Source organism: Mercurialis annua, linkage group LG2, assembly GCF_937616625.2.
Source record: "Mercurialis annua linkage group LG2, ddMerAnnu1.2, whole genome shotgun sequence".
NCBI lineage: Eukaryota > Viridiplantae > Streptophyta > Magnoliopsida > Malpighiales > Euphorbiaceae > Mercurialis > Mercurialis annua.
In genome coordinates this window covers 44269315-44295877 of record NC_065571.1, presented here as the reverse complement: position 1 = coordinate 44295877, position 26563 = coordinate 44269315, and the positions used below count along the sequence as shown (strand labels likewise).

Here is a 26563-nt window from a genome sequence, read left to right as displayed (position 1 = left end):
AGCTTAAGTTTTGGATCGCACAGTAATTCATTTGTAAATGTTTTAACTCTAAGTGAAACTACTGTCAAGGACAAAAGCATGTTCAATACAAAAGTGCTTTTGCCAGTTGTTTATAAAGAAACCTGATTTTGATAAAAGTTTTATGTTTGTTTGGCATGCTTTAACCGGTTTACTTGATGGTTAACTGGTTTGCACCGCTGACATTATTTTCGGATAGGGTTGTGTTAGGATACGTGCTTGTGTACATGTACTACCCCCGAGTCCAGAAATGCAATCGCACGGTTTTGATTGCACATTTATCTAAAGGTTTTCAAATAGTTACAAAAAAAATTTGAGACCTTTTATGTTTTCAAAATGCGAAATTTTTTTACTGTTTTTTAAGCTTGCTACGGTTTTAGAACAATCATTCCCATTCCCTAGCGCCGGTCTCGACACGAGTTTCAGGACGGAAATCGGATCGTGACATCTATTCCAATAAACATGAAAACTATCCCAAAATATTGGATGAAAATTTTCGAATAGAAAAACATTTTTATTTTATACAATGTCTAATGATAAATTAAATTTAACCATTTGCGAGTTGTTACAGTTTTATAATTTTTTAAAAATATTATAATAATAGCTTAATTTTATCATTTTGTTATAATTTTATTTTTTTTCAATCAATTTAATTTTTTTAATTTGTCATTTCAGTATTATATTTATTAGCTCTGATATTCTTTTCCGATCATTTTTAGTTTAAAATTTATTTTGTCTTTAATTATCAAAAAAGTTGGAGAATTTAGAATTAAATTTTAATGTTTTTTTAATTTTTTTAACATTAAAAACTAAATTTTGAAATTCTGAAAAGTGGGTTTCACTATTTATGAAATAAATTTATAAATTCAAGTAAAAATTGATATAACTAGGGTATTGCTATTCGCCGCCCCCTTTTGCTTACCACCGCACAGGCAAAAGACATTTTCTGCCCTTTTAGAAAAATTTCCAAAAAAAAAAACCAAGATTCTCTCAACTTATTCGAACACATTCGGAAAAATATGTAAAAAGCCGAGTAAAATGACGGATAACGAGTATAATTCGTCGGGAAACGAGTATCGACATTCGGAAACAAGTTTTTCCGGCTTTTCTGGGGTAATAATTAAATTTTTTAAATATTTTTTTAAATTTTTTCAAGGGGGACGATTGGATTTCACATTCCCTCCAGAGGAGGGGACGATTGGATTTCACGTTCCCTCCAGAGGAGAGGACGTGAAATTCAGCGTCCTCTCTAGAAGAGGGGACGCCCAAAATTGGCGTCTCCTCTAGAGGAGGGGACGCCCAGCTCCACGTCCCCTCTTCTAGAGGGGACGTGGAGCTGGGCGTCCCCTCCTCTAGAGGGGACGCCCAACGCCGGCGTCCTCTCCTCTGGAGAGGACGCCAGCGTCCCCTTTTCCGGCCGCGACCGAAACGTCGCGGCCGGAAATTAATTAATGCTAAAAAAAACGTTTTTAATTAACTTTTAATAATTACAGTAATTTTTTATTCCATATTATTACGACTTTTTATTACATATTATTTCGATTTGTTAAACGTAAGTATTTATGTTTTGCAGGTTGATTTAGAAGATTATGGCGGTGATGGAATTGATTACAGCGATTGGTTTAAGCTAGATCATGGGTTTGATAGTGATGTTGAAGCAATTACTTGGGCTAAGAGTACTGCTATAAAGATTGGATTTGAATTAGTCATTTCGTCACATAAGAACGAGGGGAAAAAGAAGCTTCTACGATGTGCTCGGGGTGAGCGTTACAGAGGTTCATTCACAGATTCTGATTCCTTCGTACGGAAAAATACGAAGACAAAAGCGTGTAAGTGCAAATTTAAAATTATTGTCAAATTAGGAAAGACTGCATGGTTTATACTTACAGATCCTGGTATTTCGAGTACACACAACCATGCTCTAGCTGTGTATCCTGAAGGATACCGTCAGATGAGTGGGCTGAGTGGCGAGGCGAAAGAAATTGTGCGAGATATAACTGCGGCACAAGCGAAGCCGTGTTCTATCATGGCAGCTTTAAAAGAAAAAGTACCATCTGACAACCCTAGAATAAAGCAAGTGTACAACTATAGAGAGACTTTGAGAAAGTCTAGCTTTGAGGGTAGAGATGTGGTTGGGCAATTTTATCACATGGCTCAGCAAAATGATTATGTACACTGGACTCTTGCTGAGGAGGATACAGGTGTGTTGACCCATATTTTCATGGCTCATCCTGATTCAGTGAGACTACTTCGTACGTACTACTGGATCATCGGCATGGACTCCACGTACAAGACGAACAAGTACAAGCTGCCTTTTTTTTAGATTATTGGAATGACTCCTTGCAACAAGAACTTCATAATTGCATATGCAATTATGAAGGATGAGACTGAAGGGAGCTACAGATGGGTATTGGAGAGACTGAGGTATTTAATTATAATTATGTTATTTGATATTTTAATGATATTCAAATTCAAATTACTTATTAAATCATCGGGCAATAATGCAGGTGCTTGATTGGGGAAGATATTCATCCGAGCGCTATTCTTACTGATCGAGAATTGGGGCTTATGAGACCAGTGTCAGAGGTTTTCCCACGTTCTTCTCATCTACTATGTACGTGGCACATAAATAAGGACGTAGAAGATAGAGTGTACAGAATTAGTGGGAAAAACCAAGAGTTTGCTGAAATTTTCAAGAATAGTACATGGAAGAAAATTATCAGAGCGCCAAGTTTTGATCAATATAACATAGCTGTGGAGCACTTCAGAGATCGGTTTAAAGGTTTTCCAGGGTTGATACAGTACATTGAGGGGACTTGGCTGGGACACAGAGAGAAGTTCGTATCTTGCTGGACGGACTTAGTCCTACATTTTGGAAACACCACCACATGTAGAGTCGAGAGCGCACATGCTCAGCTTAAGCAGTGGCTCAACTCTAGCACCGGTGCTCTGGACACAGTCTGGACGAAGGTCGACAAAGTTATACAGTCGCAGCTGATAGATATCCGGTAACATTCTTCTCGAGTAATATTAGTACTTATACAAACTATGTGGACATTGTTATTAACATAAATGTTTTAAAATTACTGTAGCAAAACACTTGAGGACTCCAGACGGACTATTGGCGTACATCGACGCGGTTTTCCATTTGACAAGCTCTCATGCAGAGTGTCGCATTACTGTCTGGATTTAATATCGAAAGAACTAAGGCGTATGCGAGAATTGAGTACCGATGTCTACGATCGCTGTGGTTGTGTGGTTAGATCAACACATCAGATCCCCTGTGCATGTGAGCTGCGAGCGGTGGTCGATTCAGGTATCACGCACCACTTTCATTGAATACTAATATTAAAAATATTAATATTGTTATTGAAAGCTAATATGTGTTATTTGTAGGTAACCCGATCAGCCTTGACAGTATACACCCGTTTTGGACGAAACTTGTTATTCTCGGCGATGGGTTGGACACATCAGCGCAACCCGATTTTGCTGGTTTTCAGACTGAGGAACATCAGTATTTTCACGAGGTCGCCGACGAGGTCATGACTAAGGATCCTTCAGTGTTGCGTGATATTTCTCGTATTGTTCGAGAGCGACTTCACCCCGAAGACTTAGGCTACATGGAACCAGAAGTTAAAACAAATGTCAGAGGTCGACCAAAGGGGAGCAAATCAACGAAGCGGGATCCGAGTCGTCATGAGTACAAGGACCGTGTACCTGGTCGTCCTAAATCTTCCAAAGCTCAGAAAAATCGTACATCCGCGTCAGGTAATTATCATCCACTAATATTCGTTATGTACGTCTACTGTAGTAGTATCCTTGTTATTTATAATAATATTTTTTTTATTTCCCGCAGCTGGTTTGCAAAATGCGGAGGTTATTCCAGGATTCCTTTTACCATTCGTTGACGAGCTTGTGGACGTGCGTGGAGACGGCAACTGTGGATTTCGCGTGGTGGCAGACCACATATATGGTGACGAGAAGATGTGGGGAATGACTAGAATGAACATTGCAAACGAAATCTCCGCCCACCCTTATCGATACGAAGGTATTTTCATTGATGGGTTGCAAGCGGCCATTACACGTATTAGCTGGGAAGGCGGCGAGTGTGGCCCTAGCTACTGGATGCAGGTATTTAATTGAATTATATAAATTTATCACAAAGTTATTATATTTTTTTTAAGAAATGATATTTATATTCTGACTTATTAAATGGATGCAGGTATTGGATGACTTGTTCCCTATTGCCACTATCTTCAATGCAGCTGTTATTTACATACAAGGCGGGACGCTACAACAGACGCGGTTCTCTTCGTTTACTGTTCTGCCTTTGCATTCCTCTGAGGTTCACTCACGACCATCGAAGGAGATAGTGATATTGTATATTAGTGGACGCGCACATTTTGTTAGGTTGAATTTGCAGGATAATTTTCCTGTCCCACCAATTCCCACCCTGTGGTTCCAGCACAGGGACCATACTGTTCAGTCTTGGCATACTTTATATGCTAATAGGAGAGAGCAATGGGATAGTTTGATAGGTATGGCAGATTGAGTTGATTGTAAAATGTTTATTCGGTAATTATACTGATTGTGTGTTTTATTATTATACGTGTAATATTTTTGAACTCCACAGTACGTAATATTTAAAAATGTTCATGAAATTGCATAAAAACAAACACGTACATAATATAAAAAAATTCTCTAGAAACTAACATCTAAAGAAAACAAGTCCATAATCAAAAAAAAGTACTAATATTATAAACATACAACATATACTAACAACACTCAGTCAGCAATGCGCCAAGCGGCAATGATTCTCTCCAAGTCCGTGCTGGCCTCCTCCGTCTCAGTCTCCAACTCCGGAATGCCGTCAAAGTCGCAGTGCTGTCTATGTTGGCCGGTAATCGTGCTGACTTTTTGGATGAAATGCTCGTACCTCGTGGTCACCAGTGTCATCCACTGTAATACCACAAATAGACAAGTAAATTCAATATGTTAAATATATGTAATATTCACTAAATTATAAAATGAAAACTTACATAATCGTTGTTGCTGCGGGGAGGATGTCGTCGTGGAACATCTCTGCCAGGAAGGACACGGGGGTGCGAATGGCGCTCGAACCAGTCCAGGTAAGCTGGATGGCATCCTCCAGCAATAACGTGGGCTTCCTCAAATCCCATTAACGGCAGCTTGTACATGACCGGAAAAGCGTTCCACATGTCAACCGCAATCGTCACACTCATGTCCACAGAGTACTTGATTGACTTCCAGGACCTAACAGCCCCTATTGGCCGACAAATTGGCACAGGTACAGTCTGCACATAACCCAGCTGTCGCAGCACCCTAGACGGCATGTACGGCTCGACAATGTCCCGGTACGCTATCCAGCCATAATATGCAGTGTGCTCTACGGTGGCAGCAGGCTCGCCGCCAAAAGGGAGCCATGTGATCTGTTAAAAAATTACAAAACAAAAATTAAAATATAGCGATCGTAATAAAATAAAATTTAACTAATAGATTAACAAATTTACATACCTCCTCAGCAGTCAGCGTGTCCAAACGAGCTCGCAAGGACCGAAGTCGGGTGGCTGAGCAATCAGACGCAATAGCACTCCAGCTAGAAGCTCGAGGAAGATGAGACTCGATCAACAACCGCTCTCGCTGGGGCCGGAAGCATGGAAAGTACTCATAAATCCATGTCTGCAGCAGTGTCAGACAGCCAGTCAAACCGGAGCAGTCTCCTCTCGATGAGATTCCAAGCTGCCGATAGAGATAAGCTAGTGTAGCTGATCCCCAGGAAACTGTACTCGTATCTGTGACTCCTTCCCGCACCTCCCATATGGTTGCAGGTCTAATCCGATGGCCACTCTTGTCAGTGAATAGAGTGCAACCTAACGTCAACCAGATCCAGGCTATTGCCTCCACCTCTGCAGTACGGTCACGCCTACATAAGCTGATGATCGACTCAATCAGCACACCTCCCTGGGCAAAATGCTTGCTCGTCTTACTCACAAGATCCTCTGGTGAAATACCTAAAATCTGTACGCAGTAAGCCATCAGCTGAGCCTTGTTCGGCTGACCTGAAAACATAATTTCGCAATTTAAATTAATATCACGCAATAGGTACAGTAAATTTCTAGAAAAAATTGGGCAGCACTTCCCCTAAAAATGAGCATCACCCATTTTTCAGGGAAGTCCTGCAAACAAATTACAATTGGCAAACCAAAACACAATCCACATTAAACAACTAATTTGTCTAAATATTTTATTAAATAACCTAAAACAATTAACTTATTCTAAATAACATTAAATGTAAAAAATATAACAGAATATCGCACCTGAAACCATAGCCCCAGCAACTGGAATCCGAAGAATATGCCACACGTCATGTAATGTGATGGTCATCTCCCCGAATGGCATGTGAAAAGAGTTTGTATCTGGCTGCCATCGCTCCACAAATGCAGAAAGGAGCGGGATATCCAGATGATCAAACATGATAAACGGGAGATGTGATATCTCAGTCCCGTCTATCAGCACCTTAACCTCCTCTGAGGCCGTCTCATACCACTGTCTCAGCTTCTTCAGAGCTCCATGTCTAGTCTGACACTTCAGCACGCCTCTGTCCGCCCCATCCCATAGCCGAGAAGCGACATGCCCGAGAAAACTAGGAATAACAGTGTCATCCTCGGGTCCACCAGGTACTGGACCAGTAACGGTCCACACGTCAACCTCTTCAGGTCGTCTGTTCGACCCTGAAAGTAACAGTAAACATAATTAAATTACATTTAATTTTTTAACAATATTATTAAATTAATTATAATCATTTAATTATATTTACCTGATGACGAGTCGCCAACGAACCGACCACCTGCACCCTTTTTCCGTTTAGAAATGTAAATTTTTTCACTTGGCTCGTCCTCTGGCTCGTCCTCTGGCTCGTCCTCTGAGCTCACAAAATCATCAGACTCTCTAAGATCCTCAACAGAAATGCGGACCTCATCGGGAGAAGTATGCGCTTGTTTCTTCCGTCGAGCCGAGGCAGAAACTTTACGCGTCGTAACGTGACGGGCTCCCGATCCCCCTAATTCTGGGGCCAAAAACGTCTTCCCCATACGCTTTCTGCCCTGCAATTATAATAATTTAAATTATACAAATAATATATATTAAATTAAATAAATTTGTAAAATTATTTAATTTATTTCAAATAATTATTTATTTTAAATTTATTTTTTTAAAAAAAAAAAATAAATTATATTAAATTACGGAACGGGCGTCCGGCGTCCCCTCCGGAAGAGGGGACGCCGGACGCCCACGTCTCCTCCGGAAGGGGGGACGCCGTTTCCGGCGTCCCCTCTTCCGGAGGGGACGCCGTTTTCGGCGTCCCCCCTTCCGGAGGGGACGCCGCACGTTCCCTCCGGAAGAGGGAACGTGGGAAATCCACGTTCCCTCTTCCGGAGGGAACGTGGGATTTCACGTCCCCTCCGGAAGAGGGGACGCCGGTTTCCGGCGTCCCCTCCTCCGGAGGGGACGTGAAATCCCGTTTTCTATTTTTTAAATTGTTTTTTTAAAAAAAAAAACCGAAATTAATAAAAAAAAATACTTACCGGAGGTTGTCGATTTCTATCTCGTTCCAAATCCGACATTTTCGTAAAATATGAATTTGTGAAAAGTTGAATGAGTTGAGAGGATTTAGTTTTTTTTTTATGAATTGGTTATCTATTGAAAATGTGAAAAGGGTAAAATTGTCCTTTGCCTGTGCGGTGCTAAGCAAAAGGGGGCGGCGAATAGCAATCCAGTATAACTAAATTTATTAAAATAAATAAATTAGACTATTATTACAAAAATTAAAACATTTGACTATTTTGTTATTAAGCCATTAGCAGTAGTGAAGGGGGGCGGCAGGGGACTGAGAAAAGGCAGTAGCCAAGAAAAATGGAAGTTGAAGGAGAAGGAGAAGACAACAATCTGAAAAATACAGTACCGGAAAGAGTAAGAATACATGTCGGAGGATTGGGCGACACTGTTACGGAAGATGAGCTTCACAATTTATTTTCGAAATTGGGATTAGGGTTTCAATCTGTCGAAATTATCAGAACTAAAGGCCGCAGCTTTGCCTACATTGACTTCTCACCCCAATCCGTCTCTTCTCTCACCAAGCTCTTCAGCACTGTAAGCTGCGTTTTCATTTAATTATATGCTGTGTAATTATTGTTTTTTATAGAATTTCAAGCTAAGTAGCACGGACACTTCATTCAATTAAAGTTTTCTGTTTCGAGAACACGGACACTTTGTGTTTCGGACGCAAAACTTCATTTTCAACATAAGAAATCTTAGAGGAAAACCATTTCCTCTAAGTGTCCCGTGTTCGTGCTACCTAGATTTCAAGTAAAGACGATTTGTTTGGATTTCATTGAAAATTCTAATGTGTACTAAAATTTTATAAGTGTGTATGATGTCAATGAAAATTCTATTTTTAAGCCCGCCACATTTAATTGCTTGTTGATGTTTATTATGTTTTAATTTTCGTTTGACATGTTTGCGAAACCCTTTTGTTTTTGGTGTTGAGCTGTATTATTGTGTGGGTGCTAATTTAAATTATTTGCAGTATAATGGGTGTGTTTGGAAAGGTAGGAAGCTGAGACTTGAGAAGGCTAAAGAACATTATCTTGATCGTATGAAACGAGAATGGGCTGAAGATGCTGAGCCTGCCAGTGGTGCATTTAGTGAGGACGTTGAAGATGATGTGGACAAGAAGACAGAGTTTTCGACAAAGCCGATGAAAGATCTCAGTTCGGAAAAGAAGCAACTCACGATATTCTTTCCAGGATTGCAAAAGGTGATATTTGATGAAATAGATGTCTTACCTTTATGCGTTTATTTTGTGCTTTGGTCATTGTATTTTCATAATCCAACCCCTGGATACAACAGCAATTTTCATTCTTACACTCAAAATTCTTTGCAGTTGAAATCCATACCATTCAATGGAACTGGCAAGCACAAATACAGTTTTAGAAATTTTGAAGTTCCTTCTCTTCCTAAACATTTCTGTGATTGTGAAGAGCATTCTGGTTCTCTTTCTGCTAAAGAAAATCAGATTGCTATTCTGGAAGAACAAGGTGGTGGAATGAATGAGAAAGAGGTCGGTATGATGAATTCTGTGATGAATAGGCTTTTTAAGATGCACAATGTTCCAGAAGCTGCTCATACTGAAATTGAAAGGACCGAAGAAGAAGACTATTCTAAAGAAGAAACTGCTGATCCGCAACTTGATGAAAGTGAAGGTTATTCTACTGAAGATGAAGATGGCCTTATATTAAATGTGGTGAGCCAAAGGAAGGAGAGGTCCTTCACTAATCAGGTATGCTTCAGTTCCTGATTATGAAATTCAAGTTTCAGTTGGCACCCGTTTTACATTTTTTTATTTCTGAGATCTGAATTTTGACTATGTTTGCTTTATCAAAGATTAAGGAGCCAAAGTCTATGAAAAGAAAAACTTATGAAGACAGACCAGCGCAAGAAGTCCTAAAAAAGAAGACAAGAAATACTGAAGAAAATCATACAAATCAATATGAATCTGCCATTGCTCGAGGTAATGGGAGTTTGCATGCTCATTCAAATGAGCCTGGCTCTGGAAATCAGCATATTGAATCACAACCAAGTGTGAAACAATCAGCTACTGGTGCTAAATGGTCCCAGAAGTCTTCATGGAGGGAACTTGTGGGGGATAAGAGCAATGGTGTAGTCAATATCTCTGACATATTTCCTGCCATTTCTTCCAAAAAGAAAGAGGAAACGGAACCTGATGCCACACTTCACTCCATTAAAAAGAAAAACAAGAGGAAGTTGACAAATAAAAATTGGAGAAGTCAGTTGGACAAATCAGAAGGAGAAGGGCTTGTAGAAGCTCAACCTACGCAAGGGCTTGTAGAAACTCAACCTACCCAAGGGCTTGTAGAAGCTCAACCTACGCAAGGGCTTGTAGAAGCTCAACCTGCCCAAGTGCTAGTAGAAGCTCAACCTGCCCAAGGGCTTGTAGAAGCTCAACCTACGCAAGTGCTTGTAGAAGCTCAACCTGCCCAAGTGCTTGTAGAAGCTCAACCTGCCCAAGGGCTTGTAGAAGCTCAACCTGCCCTAGGGCTTGTAGAAGCTCAACCTACCCAATTGGATTTTGGCTTAGATAAGGCAGGCAGAGGTTCTGCGTGGCTCCAGAAAGCTTCATGGACACAATTGGTACACTGTAACAGCAGTTTTAGCATCAGCCAAATCTTGCCAGGCGTTAAATTTGACAAGCAAGAGCCAATAAAAACAGGTAAAAGCGAATCTTGTACACCTGTTACAAGTTCTGGTATCGAAAGGAATGATGATGTAAAAAGTAGTCCAAAATCTGACCAGCTCATTGTTATGGGTGATAACAATGGTTCAGCTCCAGCAGAAAACAAAAAGAAGTCGGCAAATAAGCAAGAAGGTGGAGTAGTAGCGATTGATACTCCAGTTCCATCCGAGAACAAAAATAACGCACCACCAAAAAGAAAAGTTGTGACAATTGGTGAGAGTCGGCCTTTTATGAGGACCCAGGAATCAGTTAAAGAGTGGGAAAATATTAGAGCAGCGCTGAGCGGATCTCGCAAGAGATCAATCAAGGGGAAATAGTTGCATGAGACTAAGTTTGGCTAGTGTCATGCTAGGTTTTACAGAATTAGAATCGAGTAATTGACACAAGATAATTTTGTCGGGGTAATGAACTGATTTTGTGTATTGTGTAGTGACCTTCATAAACTGCATTTATCTTGATGATGATTAAGATATTTCATATGGTTTTGCAGACTGGTGTAATGCTCTACTTTATCTTACATTGCTGATTGCCCTGTTAAATTCACTTGGAGAAACTTTCAGCAGATTTTGCAGCCAAGTTGCAATTCTCAGCAGATCAACGAAATTGTAGCCATATAAGATATTTAAAAAAAAAAAGAATTACTGTCACCCATAAAATTATATTACCTTGTGTTCAGGTGTAATAGTTAACCAAATAAAATACTTAAAACTAAATTCTAATCTTTGAATAACAAAATTCTAATACCGTTTACAAATAAAATACGCCAGATAAAGAATGCGAATCGTATGTGGTGCTGTTAATTAGGCATTTTGCCTCGTTGAAACTCCAACAATAATTTTATTAACTCTAATAATAGTATTGATTCAAATCAACACTGTAGATTAGTAAATACTTGATAAGTGCAAGCATTGCAGAAGCAGAACCATACTTGGTTTGGCAAGGCTTTCATGTCTTGACAATTCACCATATACTAAATTTAATGGCAAGCAAAAAGTTCAAAATCCATTAGTATCATAGTCATGATCAAGAAAGCATTTGCATACTTGATCTTATGTTCCACTACATGTAATTGAAATAAAATCATATGCTAACAAGTAACAATGAATACTAAATAGTGTTACACAACAAATGATATCGGGAATCAAGTTCCAAAGGTTCCTGCACGACAACTCTACCGATCTTTGAGTTCCTGCTCGAACTGGAGCAACTTTTCACGAATGGGCTGCAGAAACAGCTTCAGGTCCTGGTTAATCTGCTGGGGAAGATCCTTCCCATCGCTGAGGCGAATTTCCATCTACAAAATAGCATTGATTTAAATTTAAAGACCAAATAACAAAATAGAAACTCATACCTATGCAACACGTTTAATTTTGCTTTCAAAATACGTTATAATCAATTAAACAGTGCATCTTGTTGACGGAAAAAAAAAACACAATAGGCGCATGACTTAGGAAGAGACTGGCAAATAACACTGAAATTAACATGGTGTTTATTTTAACATTCTAAAATTCATTTTATTTTTATTTAGTGAAATATTACATGCCTTTGTGTCTAGACGAGTGCCTCGTGAGCCTTCAACTACGATGCTCTGCCATTATACAGACCCCTATCGCATTTCTTCACTTCACCCACCATTGCTTTAATTTCTTATTGTTGACATCCTGTCCTACCCCTTTGATAAATAGAACCTAGAACATATGGCTAACTACTGTATCTAAAAGGTTTGTTATTTGACTTTTGCACCATCTAAACTTGCTGATTCTCCTTCTTTCATTCAGGAAAGTCAAAAATATTAACTTTTGGTTAAATTCAACTTTACTTGAAATCCTTAAAACTCTACAATTCTACTTTATAACTCTTAACTTCCTGTAACACCAAGTTCGACTTTGGTTTACTAGACTCTGTTATTTGCAATCATTGACCACAACATGTCCTGTGGATGTGCTGTATCAACTTATCCATTAAAAGAGCAAGAAAAATGATGAAGACCATTACTGATTCTCCTCATGAACCAAATGCCAAATGAAAATCTTTCATATAATAGATGTCAGTCATAGCAAGAACTTTTTCCAGCAATAGCCAAACGCAGTGGAGGAAGGTTATCATTGAAAAAAGACATGGAATTTTGTTTTGGTTTTACATGTGACCAAATACACGAGGACTCATTTCAAAGTGGGCGAAAATCATTCAGGAAAATTAAAGATCGAAAAGAAACAATCATGCTTTCTAGTAGCGAAAGCTGGCTATATTAATATTTTGCTCCTGACCAGTTCAGATATCTAAATTGAAAACCAAATCAACATAGCCCCCAACCTAAATGATAAAGCATATGGTGAATCATGGTTCAATTTAAATCAAAAGCCGACAGACGGATACAGAGGCATGGATTATCATTGCCATTGAAAGTAAGGCTCTCCTTATGTTTGCACATGCACGCACAATAAAATTATCAGCAAATCTTATGTTTAATGTAAATTACAAAGATATGGTCACTAAAATATTGGAGAATTTCACCTAGTGTTAGCAAACCGAACATGTAGAAAACATTTAACGAATCATAACTTTCAAAACACTTCCTTTGTGCATTAAGTAACAATTATTTTCCTACTTTTCAATACCTCATGATTCCCTCATTTGAATTTTTTAAGGTAAATTGCCTAAATTTCAGTGAGAAGATTAATAGAGAGAGAGTTGAGGTGATATGTTACAGGTTTCCTGAAATCATCGAAAATTATGTTATTATTACTTGAATAGAGATTTTTTTTGTTAAATTATTAACTTAATCCTTTATCAATCCAAACTTATTTCTACAAGTGCTTTAATTGGTGCATCTAAATAAAACTGTAGAATCTATTTAGCAAGTTTAAAGTGTGAAAAAAATATAAAGTTTTTGGGATATTCATCAACATGACAAAAAAGTAGCAAGGATTCAGTAGACAATCCTTTCAGAATTTATGTACACATCTGACTTTCGAATCTAGGTATAGGGGAATTAAAGAATCATTTAAAAAAGGGATTCTTCAAGGAATTATATTTCTGGATTTTTCTTCATCTACATATTATGAAATACAAAATTAGAGCTCGTTTGACAGATTTTTAGGTTTAAGGATCTCAAACTTTTATTTCTGAAATTTCCATAAATTTTCATCAGTAGCCATTAATTTATTGTAGAAACTACCCAATACAAATAACGACCCCACTCATAAATTAAATTATAAATACCCAATACAGATAACTAACACTAAAGCTCATCACATGTAAACAAAGCACATAATAGTACAATAAGCTATGGGAGATACATACTTTATTCTAAATTCTTTTCTTCTCTTGAACAAGAGCCAATTCTCATAACAGCCTAAAGATGGCTTTTTGCGTACCTATGATCATGGTGTTGGCATCATAATATTTTACTAAAGACAATTGGTTGGGACACTAAATAGATTATTTTGACAAGTTCTTCAATAGCAGACAGGTACAGCTATATGGAAATGTATAAGCATGAAATTCGGAAGAATTAAACTAGTAAATATTTTCATTCTCAACATGCTCAAAACTATATGTGCCGAAGTTTTTAATTGGAACGTCTAGGAGAAAATGTCTTCCTGGTGCATAGGTAAATACCCTGTTGACAGCTCATTAAAGAGCGAGAAGCAATAAAAGAAAATATCATGCATAATCCTCATTTGAGACTCTTCAATCGACTTGCTTTGAATATGTTATTAAACCACAGGCCCTATATCTAAATGAGGACATCTACTTTTGCTTAGTTATTGTTCAATTTACACTATAGATTTGCATAATTAGAAGGGTTTCTTTCTTTATTGAAACATATAGAATAAAAATATGTGCACCCTCAACACCAAAGTCATTAGCGAAAGATAATTCTCACTTTTAATGTCCATTTAACATGTATTAATTTCTAAAGATAAAATTAACCATAAATTTTAACTAATTAAGTCAGATCACCAAGTCTCCGATCTTAAGTGAACCCGTCTAAAATAAATCAAGTGATGAAATTTAATTAGTCTACTAAAGTTTCGATCTGTTTAGAGTAACTCTTTTGTTGATAAAATCATATTGGATTTTGTAAACATGACATGGAGTCATGGACCATTGAATTGATAAGAATTTAACTAATTTTCTATGCTTCTCCTATAATATGACAAAGTTGCTCAAATGTTTAAGTTTCTAAATAACACATCCCAATAGCAATAAACCAAATGATTTCTTGGTTAAAAAATGAAATACAATTGCAAAATGCTATTTTTTTTGTCCCTTAAGAATAGACTTCAATTCCTAAAAGTTCTAAATGCGAAGCATGAACAAATAAAATTGAAATCTAGTCTTTTAGAGCCTCCCAAACACATTGCTAAACATGCAATTGAAGAAAAAATAACAAAAAAGAACACACCTGTAAATCATCTAGCTCTCCAAAGGAGAACTCTGGGATATCAATATGAGCCTTGACTGTCTTTTGCTCCTCTTTGACAGTCCACTCTCCTATTCCAGTTAAAAATAACCATACAATCAATAAACATTAGATTGAAGAAAACAAAAGAGAAATAATGTTAAAGTGCGGTAGGTAACCTTTTATTTTCAATGTCAACTCATAAGTATAACCAACCCGTTTCTTGTTTCTCACAGTCACCAAGAAGGCCTGCTCATTCGCAGTACAAATAACCATCAATAACCACCAAGATTGATACATAGTCCAATGTCACATAAGGAACTAAATTATAATATCCAAAGGCAGAATCCTATCACGAACCTATAAAGGAAGCTAGCATGGTTCTCAAACTGAAGTAATCTTATTCAGGTACCAGAAATTCAGAGACTTTCCATCATCTGGGACGGACTAACTAAAGAAAAAATGTCTTTGACTTTTACATATTCAATTTTAGCACTTTTGTTATTCCAATTAAGACTCAGACTGTCCTGTATCTTCAAAAGGAATAATCAACAAAATAATTTGAAAATCAACTTTCACTTCGAATAATGGTTTGGTTTAGATTGTTTATCATCCCATTTTAAAGACAAATTGGAATGAGACAACAAAAGAAACTAATTATTAAATAATGTGCAAGAGAAGAGAATAATGAGTCCAATCTACTAAAAATATAAAAATTTACAGCTCATATCACAAAAGTTTATATACATGAGATGAGATGGGTTGCAACTTGCAAGGATGCCAATACAGTAGCATTGCTTACATATATATAAAGATGATAACTTTCAGAGAAAACAAGAAGACCTAAAAGTAAAAAAAAATAAAGAAAATGAATGAGAAAAGAACTCACATCACCATAACATTTAGAGACCTCAGAAATCTCTGCCTTGCCAGCAGAGAACTCCAGGGACCCAATTGCCACAAGAAGCTCCTGCAATGACACTATTAATAAAAAAGACAAACAAATTGCTACAAAGCAAAGCAGCCAATGAAGAGTAAGATACCTTAATCCTATCAGAAGCCCATTTATTGAGGTTTTTCTCTTCCCAAGTACCAGCCTGCAGAGCCACAGAATTAGAGCATATAAACATCAAGAATGGATGAAATGCAACTAAAAAAAAAAGAAAATGGTAGCTTACCTTATTCCAAACAGAGCCGAGAGTAGGAAGATTGGGATTATGATCAGTGTGATTGGGAGAAAGTTTCTTAGGAAGAGGAAGAGGAGCTGCATCTGCTTTTGTTTCCCTCACCCAGTACCTGTAATTTGATGCTGTTTCCTTCTCTTCCTCTCCCATTTTTATTATTTTCTCTCTACCCAAACAATTTACTTTTCTTTTTTCTTCTCCTTATGATTTTTAAAAATTAACTAGATAAAATATAATTTGGGATTGAGTTTGGGTTTGTGTTTATGATAATTTCAGATTCCTCAGTCTCTGGAACTTTCTTGGCTCATAAAGCCGCCACCCTCCTCTTTCGCCAATACCCATAAACACACACATGGCTCCTTTTTTTAATAGAAAAAAGGTGCAAAGATGACCCTGATATTTTTTCCGTGTCTCACCTGGAGCCCTAATGTGTTTTTATCTAAAAAAATGACCCTAGCGTTTTTAAAATGGAACAAGTAAACATCCCGTTTAACGGTAGCGTGTGATATCATTAACGTTACTTATGTGACGTTAAAAGAGTCGTTGCCATTAATCTATGCGGCATTAACTCTTACCTCCCACCCATCCCCAAACAATTTATCCATTTAAAATCTTAATTACCTATCCCAAAATAAATTCTCCGTTTCAAACCCTAATTTACAATCAGAAACTAATTTGTCAATCAATTGAAAGAGAGAAATGTCTAATTTCTTGTTCTCCTCATCCAGAGTCGACGAAAAGCTGTAAAATGAACACGTTCTTCAATTTAATTATAAAGGTCGACGAAGAACTGCAAAATGAACAAGTTCTTCAATTTATTATAAAGGTCCACTAAGATTCTGTCTACAAAGTTAAGAAAATGCGGTTGAAATTAGGGGTGTGCATTCGGTTAAACCGAACCGACCGAACCGAAATTTTTGGTTTTTTAAGAAACCGAACCGAACCGAAATTCTGAAAAAATTTAATTTTTCAAACCGAACCGAACCGAACCTGTCGGTTCGGTCGGTTATTTCGGTTCGGTTCGGTTTTTCGGTTCGGTTTACGTGTAAAAGTGACTGAAATTTTTTTACTTTAAAAACCGAACCGAACCGACCAACCGAAAATATTCTACTTTTTCAAACCGAACCGAACCGAATTTGTCGGTTCGGTTCGGTTATTCGGTTTCGGTCGGTTTTTGCACACCCCTAGTTGAAATCTCCACTAAGAACTGCATGGATTGTTGAAGATATGGGGAAAAGTTCTTTAACTATTGTTTCTCAAATGTAAATTAGCTTTTGATCTCTGTTTATTATTATTGTTCAATTAATTTTTATTTCATATAATAAGACTCGTTAACTGAATTCAAGCAATGCAGAGAAATCCATTGAATTCAAGCAAGTGCAATTTCTTCCAGTGCTGTGATGAACCCATAAGGAATAGGGTTGCAGTGGTAATTAATGAACTTAAAGAAGATAAGTTGGTTTTGAAGAGAGAAATTGGATTCTTGAAAATGCAATGGAGGCAGGCTGGAGGAGAAAATCATAATCAATTTGAAGTTGATGTTGGTGTTATTCGAATAAAGATGAGGAGATTGAAAAGGAAGCAATTAAAGGTCAATAAAGAAATTAGGATTACAGTAAGAAAGAAGAATGTAGCATATGTTTTTTCTTTCATGTCATGGATTGTATTATTGTATGTTGTATTGGCAATAGGGTTGTATTAAAAGTAAATGTATGTATTTGTTTTTATGTAATCTTCTTGGAAAAAACCTTTACAATCTAATCAATGAAAATTCAGCAACTAATATCAAATTCTATATATTTATTCATAATAAAATATATTATTAATTTTAATAATATATTTTCTAAATATGTTCATATATTTTCTAATATATAAAATAACTATATTTAATAAAAAATATAATAACTATATTTATTAAATAATAAAAAACATTAATATATATTAAATTTATAAATTGTTGAATTAAGAAATACAAATCTATTTTATTTAATAGTACATATTTAAATTTTTAGTTAAATTGAACATGCTTATTTATTATATTGTAACAAAAACTACATTTTTAATAATAGAATTTACAATGAAAGTACACTATAATAGGGTATTCTATTTCATCTCTAATAATACTCTATTTTAAGGTTTACTATAATAGAGTGACCTTAAATATAAATTGAAAAATAAGGTACACCGTAATAGAGTTTGATATAGAGTAATATTGGAGAAGATCTGCAAAACCAAATTGACAATTTGATGTGCTATTGAAGATAGTCTAAGTGATTTAATGATGTATCAAATTATGAATTAATCGTGCCAACGGGGTTGAAACTCTTATAATCATTCATTAAACTATGAATTTTTATTTGGCCGGTTTGATTTTAAGCATTTCGTCGATGAGGTAATTAGGTTTGAACATGGGTGTAAATAAGCCGAGCCGAGTATGAGTTAGGCCAAGCTCGAACTCGAGCTCGAGTGTGTTTTACAGGCGCGAGCTCAAGTTTGAACGGGTTTAAAGTCTTAAGCTCCAGCTCGAACAATATTCGAACTACTCGACCTCGAACTCGACTTGAATTTAATAAAATTTAAAATAATCATATTTGATACATTTTAATTATTTTTCATTATATGTTATGCACTTTAACCCATTTATCTATTCTATATATAAAAGCACGGATGGGGAGGGGGAGGGACAGACAAATTAACTGAATAATCATTTTCAGTTTATTACTAAATGAAAGCTTTATAGTCATTAACTAATTAGTTATTTAATTAATCACTATTGTAATTAAAGCCTAATTAAAATAGATATCTAAATTATCTCCAATTTAGTTTTTATTTTTAGTATGTAAAAAATAACTAAATTGTCTCCAAATTAGTAGAAATACCTATCTTTTAGTTTGATTTAACTATAAAATTAAAATACTGTATTTGGTCAATATATTATTATTTAAATTTCTATCTTATTATTTTTAAAGATATTATTAATAAAATTAAGTTAATTATTTAATTATAGTTATTATAAAAGCAAAAGAAGAATAAATTCAGTATGAAAAAAAATTTAATAACCGAATATATTATATTTACTTTTACAAAAATTATTAACTAATTTAATATTAATTATAAATAAAAAATTGATATAATTATAATAAATTTACTAATATGTATATTGACGAGTTACGTTACGAGCCACGTGCATAGCACGTAATGCGAAACTAGTATGATGAACACTTAAATTTAAAGGTATAAAAATCTAATATAATTATAATAATTTTTTTATTATTATTTAATAACAAACTCGTTCAGGCTCATTTAGACTCGCGAGACTCACGAGTTTAGTAATTGATATTCGAGCTGGACTCGAGATAAAACTCGAGTAGTTCGAGCTCGAATTCGAGCCCGGTTCAAACTTTTTCCGAACCGATATCGAGTAACTCACGAGTAGCCCAGTTAGTTTACATTCCATGGTTTGAACATCTTCAGTTGGGTTTTGTCGGAACCAAACTAATGCTCACCCCTAGCCTCGCACATACAAAGTACAAACCATTCTGAAAACCTATTTTCCTTTAATAAAATCCCTTTTCTTTGATATCAATCTTTTGTCTGTAAGATTATTTATTTATATTATTCGAATTCGACAAAAATTCGAAACCAAAATAAGAATGGATACTCTTTCAAGTTCAGTGTTCATCTCCAGATTCCCGGAAACGTTTCCATCTTCTTCTTCGTCCACTTCTTCATCCTCTGTAATCGACAATAAGCCAATTGGGTCTCTTAAATTCTCTGAAACTTGTCGTTTTCATGGGTTTCGAGCTCACTGTCTGGCACATGAGGTATCGGAAGGTGAGGGAGAAGATCAGAGACCTTTGAATAATGGGTTTGGCTTTGTTTCTGATGACACCCTCTCATTTTTTCAGGTAATTTTTATTCTTTTGTCATGTACTTGTTTTTCAATTCAATTGAATAATGGGTTTGGCTTTGTTTCTGATAATATTGTGTGTAAGTTTCAAATTTAGGGAACTCCTGAACATGTATTAGAAAATCTAGTTTTGGTGGCATATTGGCTTTAAATTTGTATACTTTAAGTTGAAACTTGTAAGAATCTGCGTGAATGTATACAACTTGAGATTCAAGAAGTTGTCTTTGAGACTTCTGTTCGGATACTAATGGGGAGTTTAATTGCTCTTGGATCATGTAAGAGAAATACAGATACTGGCGTATGAAAAAACCGAGCCTTTTTTTATGACTTGGCTGCAATATTGGTTTGTTTTTTCAATTTTTTTGTATCCGGTGGTATCCATGCCAAAATTGGGACAGAAACATTCAAATACAAAGGAACACCTGCTTAAGTATATTTTAAAGCTATAGCTAATGCTAAAAGCCGCATTCTACTCCTTGCACGCATTAAAATTCAGGATATGGACTTGTCAGAACAACTATTTTTGGTTCCTTTCCAGTTCATCTTTTCTCTTTCGATCAGCCATGTCTTAATTGATTGTTGTTATTGTGTAACAAGTCATAGTCATATTTCAAGAAATATCATCTCCTTAAAGGATCAGGCTTTGTCTCTAAATTACATACTTCTCGGTCATAATACTTTGGTCTGTTGTGTGTGTTTGTATATTGAGACCAACATCTAGGTCCCTGATCAACATGAGAGCAAGTGATGTATGCCATAGTTTCTTATGAAAGCATCTTTATCAAACTTTTGTTTCTTGGCAATTGCCTACACTATTGGACACTGTGAGAAAGCCTTTAAAATATATTTGTAGCATGTGATGCTGTTGTATGCTTTAAAGTTAGGCTCTAAGGCGGTTCGGCATGCAGAGCGACATGCAAAATAGTACATTTACCCCATGCATTTAACCAACCAAAGAGTATGATAGGGTCTATGTTTTGATTTCTGGATTTTTATATGTGCTTTCATGGTATTTGAAATACTTTTGAATGATAAAGACAATTAATGGATACATCAAATGGCTACTTCTGCTTGGAATTAATTTCCTTTCTCTACTATGAAGGATAATATAGAGAACAATAAAAGTAGCAAAAAGGACGTGGAGAAAATAGTAAAGGTGGAGACACCTCTGGTGGTCCCACATGGAAGTGGAACCAGAGCTGGTCTTTTTAGAACTCCAATTTCTGGTGGAGTTCAGAGTGCAACCTCAGCGCATGGCTTACCTCGACCAGCCTTAGCAGTACGCAATTTGATGGAGCAGGTAAAGGGTATTTTTTGGAAGGGTCATTTTTATACCCTAACGCTTTAAGTTTTGACACAATTTTTGTGTAAAAATGGGTCTTGTGGAATATTTTTTCAATAAAAAAGCTTTAGTTTCTATAATAGGTGATGCAGTTGTTAGTCAACTAATTAAAAAAACTCAAGAGATAGAAATAATAGAAAATTTAGGTCCTCGCTGTATTTTCAATCTAAATTATTCCAAAATGAATAAAAACATTAAAATTCCAAATCAATTAGCTATAATATGTTTCTTAAAAAACTAAAATTAATTTATAAATTACTTTTTTATACTGCCACGCATGGACGTTGGTCATCGTCGGCTCGTAATAATCACGTACCATATTATTGTTGGCGCGATGGTGGCAACCAACGACGGTGGCACGCGGCACCGGTAACAGAAGTATCTGAAAAATTAATTATTTTTTACAAATATTGTGTATTTATTTTTAAACAATAATAATAATTGAATAAAGTTATTATGATCTATTAGTAATTTTATGAATTTTTGAAATGAAATTTGTAAGTTAACGAGATAATTTAATTAGATGAGTATAAATATTTAGATTAATATTTATTTTTAATGGTTTTTTTAGTTTATGAATAAGTTGGTAAATAATTAGGCATCAATATTTTTAGTTCATTATAATTTTTTTAATAATTTTTTCAGTTAAATATCAATGAAAATTAAATAGTTTCATTTATATTATGCTTACGAATAATTTATATATTGAAATCTAAAAAATGTTTGTATTATAATTAGTTCATATGGAACTTCTGTATTTTTATTCATTGTTGGACTAATTTGGATTGAAAATAAGTTGAGAGAATAAACTGTACTTTATTTTATTAAATTAAGTCCTCTAACTTATTTAACTGCCACAATATATTAACTATTTTTGTTTAAAAATATTTGACAGGACCCGTTTTTACACGAAATCTCACATAACTTTTAAGTGTCAAAGAAACCAAGTGATAAAAGAATGAACTCATCCTTTCTTTTCCATGATTAATCTTCTCTTGCAATTTGTTTAATTGTTTGAGAATAATATGATTTCTAAATCCATGTTGTTATGTATTTAAGGCCAGATTTGCTCATCTATGCACTACCATGTCTCGGATGCATCATAGAAGAGAGGGATACCCATTTGGTTCCCTGGTTGACTTTGCACCAGATTCAGAGGGACGTAAGTGTGAAAATTTCTGATTACATGGCCAACATAAGTAGTTGGTCTTCGCTAGGAGAAATTTGATGGAAGAACCATGTGATTTCTAAATTGTTAGAATTGTGAAATCTTATGAATTACAGGAATCTTTCCACCTGACTTTATTCTTCATAAGCGTCAAGTTATTTATCTATTTGGTTTTATTGATTAACATTTGTATAAGACCAAACTAAGGTTTGTTTTTCTTCTGTTGTGCAATTTGGCCGGTGCTATTATATCAAAAATTGACTTAAATATTTCAATGATACATTTAATAGTTCAACTACTTATTCATGTCATGATAAGCAGCTTGTGAAGAAGAAATAATTGAGTATTAAACATCATTGATTTTTTTTTTTGGCTTAAACTTTTAACATATGTATACTACCACACTAATGTTTTTCTTCTGTTGAGCAATTTGATCTGTAGCTTCAATCAGAAAATGACGTAAAAATTCAATGATGCATTTAATGGTTCAGCTATTTATTCAGGTCCTGATTGACATTGATAGAAATTTTCCTCCATGTGCAGATCCAATATTTTCATTTTCACCCTTGGCTATCCACACACGAAATTTGTTAGCAGACCCTAGATGCACACTTGTTGTGCAGGTCAGTTATAATGGTTTATTAAATCTGAGGTAGTCATTCTCCATTTGTAGGTCATATTGACAGTTAGATTTTGTAGATACCTGGATGGAGTGGTTTGTCGAATGCCAGAGTAACAATTTTTGGTGATGTCTACCCACTCCCAGAACATCAACAGGTGATTATGTAACTTTTATTATCTTCTTGTTATGTCTGCCCATTATGTTTTTGTGTGTAATTGTACACATCACACACACATACACATACACGTTCTTCTTGCTGCATGGCCTACAAGGCTAGATCTTTATAACTTTTTCTTCATTTTGGATGCGTTTTGACATAAAGCTTAGTTGTACACACACACACATGTTCTTCTTGCTGCATGGCCTACAAGGCTAGATTTGTAATAAAATTTTCTTCATTTTGGATACGTCTTGACATAAAGCTTATAACTTCTCTTTTTTGTGGAAGTGTCTAAATGATTTCTTTGGCCTTCTCATCAACCCTTTTTGAATATGTAATGCTTTCTTCTTCTTCTTTTGCTTTTGCTTTTACGCTCATCGGCATGACCTCCTCTTCTCTTTGTTCTATAAGTTTCATCTTATTTGTTGTTCTGTGGCTCTTCCAATCTTTTGAATGTACCATAGATTTGGATTTTATTGTTATGTGGAAATGTGATATTCCAATTAATTTTGTTATTACTGTATATATGCTATAAAGAACGCAATACATTTGACATTGTATCTGGTTGTTTTGCTATCAGGAGTGGGCTCATAAACAGTATGTTGGAAAACATCAACAAGGGCCTTCACAAAAGTGGGGGAATTTCTACTACTTCAGGATGCACAATATCAGGTCTGCTCATGTTGCATTGTGGTTACATTGGTGACTTAAGGGATGACACATTCTCCACATATATTGGTCTATTCTGAGAGTCTCCTTTTATTTTATTTTTTCTGTTGGGTGGTGGAAATTGTTTATCTATGTTCTTCTATTGCTGAAGCAGTGAGAAGGTTGGGGAACATGATTGACTAGCTAGTCTAGCTTATTGTGCTTTGTTAAACGTTCACACCGACTTATGGCTTTTTTTTCCTAATCACTGAAAACAATAATGGGAGATTAAAATCATTACTCACTTTCTAAGTTATCACTTTCAATACTGTGTAATTTCACATGTATGTCCTGACAAAATGAGGCCTTTTTGAGAAAGCTATCTGTCCCTTTAGGCATCTTTACAACAATCAAATCTCTTTAATCTAAGCATTTACTGAAATTAAATTTAGGCTAAGAAAGGAAAGGAAGTTTACAGCCTAACCATATTTACAGTATGCAATCTGATTTGCTAAATCAGATCTTTCAGCCTAAAAAGGATGCTAGCCTGTCCTGTGACAGCAAGCATTGACACGTCAGAACAATACTGATGTCTTTTGCTTTTACAAAGTTAGGATAGTAGCTGATTTGTCAACTAAGTTTTCACTTTCAATAATCTCATGAACTTGGTTAATGATTATTGGCATCTTAAAAGCTTACTTCTATCTTGACTTCAGAGCCAAGAGATGGAATAGCATCACTTTTAGTTTTGTGCATGTTGAAGAAATTTCATCCTCTTACTCCCTATCCTGCCTTGGGGATTAAGCTACTTTATATCCTACCGTATTAGAAATTTAGAATCCCCACATGTTATCTCTTCTCAATGCAATTAGCAGATACTACCATTTAACAAAAAATGTATTGTCTTGCATGTCTATATCTGGTATTTATTGATTATTTTGCTCTAATTGGGACAAAACTACACCATTCTCCATGAAGTGGCAACTTTAAACATTTAAAATATGCGCTGGCTCTTTCATGACGAGAGTTATAATCTTAAATTTATCTCCCAATGTAACTTAAGCAGATTATTTCACTTGCTTGACTTTGATGAATATAGGTCTAATTAGCACCCCCATGTCTTTAACTTGTTGTATGCTTCCATGTTTCTTCAATACTCGTGCTGCCCATTTTGGGTTTTCCATACATTAACTGACGAACTTGTACAATTTTTCTAGTGACATATATTTTATTGGGGGCTTTGGCACTGTTGCTTGGGTTGATGTTCAGGAATATGAGGGCCTTCAGCCTGATAAAATAGCAGTTGATGGAGAGGAGCAAAACCTCAAGGTGATCTTTAAATCTTTTGGTAGTTTTGGTGAAGTAATATTTGTTACTGGACTTCTTCTATGAACGATATACTCTATTGGAATGTCTTTTCATTTAAATTCTTTTTTTTTTTGAAATCTTTTCATTTTAATTCTTAGAAGCTCAAAAGAAACCAAAAGTGTCATGATGTCATCCAGCTTTTGTTTTAGGAAATGAAATGGGTCAAGTTTTGTTTCAGGAAAACAAACCAATGTTTTTTTAACACCTGTACCTTAGCTTCAGCTCCCTAGATGTGAGACGCCATAGAAAGAAACTTGAGCTTATTTCAGCCTCAAGTTTGGCAAACTTTTTTGAAGATGAGAATCCCACAAATCGTAGCTGAGATTTTTTACATCTCCTCTTAACTTGGTGAACACCTATTTAGATAGAGCTGTGAAAAATCGAACCAAATCGAATAAGTGTACCAAATTAATTTAATTCGATTTGAACTGAATGTACACTCCTATATTTAGATGAAGTATTACGCAGATTGAATAAGTTCCAAAAAATGTACTGGTCCCTATATTTTGTAAAATCTACAGCTCCATATGGCGTCTCATTTTGTCCCCTCGTATAAATGATGATGATAGTTTGAGTAGATTTTATAGGTTTGTTACTGGGATTAATATTTGATATGTTGCAGGAACTCAATGCAATCTTCTCGAAGCCCCTTAAAGAACTTTTATCCACAGAAACAGAAGTAGACGATGCTGCTCTGATATCAATAGACAGCAAAGGAACCGATGTTCGGGTTCGTGAAGGTGCTCAGGTAAGACAGTTCGTTCACCCAGCTTTTTGATTCCCCGTTGGGAAAATTGTCTTTTATCTGGCAATTGTAATTTTGTTCTGTCGCATGTAGTTTAACGTGCAGAGGTTATCTTTTGAAGAAGGGCATGCTGTTGAAACACTAGAAGAAGCCAAGGCTGCTCTATGGAAAGTAATAAATAAAGGGCGACCGCACGATTTGAAGAAATAAAAATTGGTTTTATCATTTCTCTTTATTCCTCTGATAAAGCATTTCTTAAATATAAGAAATTGCGTCGTCTGAAGTTGATGATTTCTAGTTAATTAGGCGGATTGTTCAGTCTCAATCTCAGTGTCTCACACAGCAGGACAAGAGTTTGTAACTCTGAATTTTGTAGAATTTGCTAAAGCAAAGATAAGGTAGGGATTAGCTTACTATATGGAGTAGTTTGCCGACTGACAAATGATTTTCCTTTTAGCCAATGTCTTATGTTGCATGGACTCGGCCAATCCGAAGTTTCACCATTTTATTGCTATTTTTAGAAAAAAAATATACTTCAAAATTTTAAATTTATATTCTTAAAAAAAATTATCATTTTTCTTTTTTTATCTTATCATTTTTTGTTTTCATATTTTTATTTCTATCTTTTTTCCGTGCAACGTAAGTCCGAGTATAAAT

The 26563-nt window shown here is 35.5% G+C and overlaps 6 protein-coding genes across 7 annotated transcripts; 4 read left to right on the top strand and 2 right to left on the bottom strand.

Annotated features, from left to right (window-relative positions):
- Positions 1-928: 928 nt before the first annotated feature.
- LOC126668567 (protein FAR1-RELATED SEQUENCE 5-like) lies at positions 929-2341 on the top strand. Its single transcript, XM_050361757.1, has 2 exons — positions 929-1131; positions 1592-2341. The coding sequence occupies exons 1-2, from the start codon at positions 1057-1059 to the stop codon at positions 2339-2341; spliced, it is 825 nt and encodes a 274-aa protein (XP_050217714.1). The 5' UTR covers positions 929-1056.
- A 9-nt stretch (positions 2342-2350) lies between these two features.
- Positions 2351-4646, top strand: LOC126668566 (uncharacterized). Its single transcript, XM_050361756.2, has 6 exons — positions 2351-2442; positions 2526-3026; positions 3111-3334; positions 3415-3786; positions 3875-4149; positions 4241-4646. Exons 1-6 carry the CDS (start codon positions 2351-2353, stop codon positions 4568-4570), a joined length of 1794 nt encoding a protein of 597 aa, XP_050217713.1. The 3' UTR covers positions 4571-4646.
- A 9-nt stretch (positions 4647-4655) lies between these two features.
- On the bottom strand, positions 4656-7745 carry LOC126669042 (protein MAINTENANCE OF MERISTEMS-like). Of its 2 annotated transcripts, none has more exons than XM_050362343.2 (6): positions 7623-7745; positions 6857-7142; positions 6357-6770; positions 5554-6098; positions 5058-5468; positions 4656-4977 (listed from the first exon to the last, which is right to left on the bottom strand). In XM_050362343.2, exons 1-6 carry the CDS (start codon positions 7659-7661, stop codon positions 4804-4806), a joined length of 1869 nt encoding a protein of 622 aa, XP_050218300.1. In that variant the 5' UTR covers positions 7662-7745; the 3' UTR covers positions 4656-4803. The 2 variants fall into 2 exon arrangements, with proteins under 2 accessions (XP_050218300.1, XP_050218301.1); XM_050362344.2 differs by having other exon boundaries at positions 6857-7137; positions 7623-7730.
- Positions 7746-7883: 138 nt separating this feature from the next.
- On the top strand, positions 7884-10840 carry LOC126669040 (protein REPRESSOR OF SILENCING 3). The gene is made up of 4 exons (XM_050362318.2): positions 7884-8187; positions 8624-8854; positions 8981-9376; positions 9481-10840. The coding sequence occupies exons 1-4, from the start codon at positions 7951-7953 to the stop codon at positions 10666-10668; spliced, it is 2052 nt and encodes a 683-aa protein (XP_050218275.1). The 5' UTR covers positions 7884-7950; the 3' UTR covers positions 10669-10840.
- A 486-nt stretch (positions 10841-11326) lies between these two features.
- LOC126670387 (uncharacterized) lies at positions 11327-16281 on the bottom strand. The gene is made up of 6 exons (XM_050364101.2): positions 15938-16281; positions 15803-15856; positions 15649-15729; positions 14939-15008; positions 14763-14851; positions 11327-11645 (listed from the first exon to the last, which is right to left on the bottom strand). Exons 1-6 carry the CDS (start codon positions 16091-16093, stop codon positions 11523-11525), a joined length of 573 nt encoding a protein of 190 aa, XP_050220058.1. The 5' UTR covers positions 16094-16281; the 3' UTR covers positions 11327-11522.
- Positions 16282-19427: 3146 nt separating this feature from the next.
- LOC126670096 (uncharacterized) lies at positions 19428-26348 on the top strand. The gene is made up of 9 exons (XM_050363752.2): positions 19428-19851; positions 20956-21153; positions 22255-22357; positions 22907-22986; positions 23063-23140; positions 23726-23817; positions 25011-25122; positions 25784-25909; positions 26000-26348. Exons 1-9 carry the CDS (start codon positions 19597-19599, stop codon positions 26114-26116), a joined length of 1161 nt encoding a protein of 386 aa, XP_050219709.1. The 5' UTR covers positions 19428-19596; the 3' UTR covers positions 26117-26348.
- Positions 26349-26563: the final 215 nt, after the last annotated feature.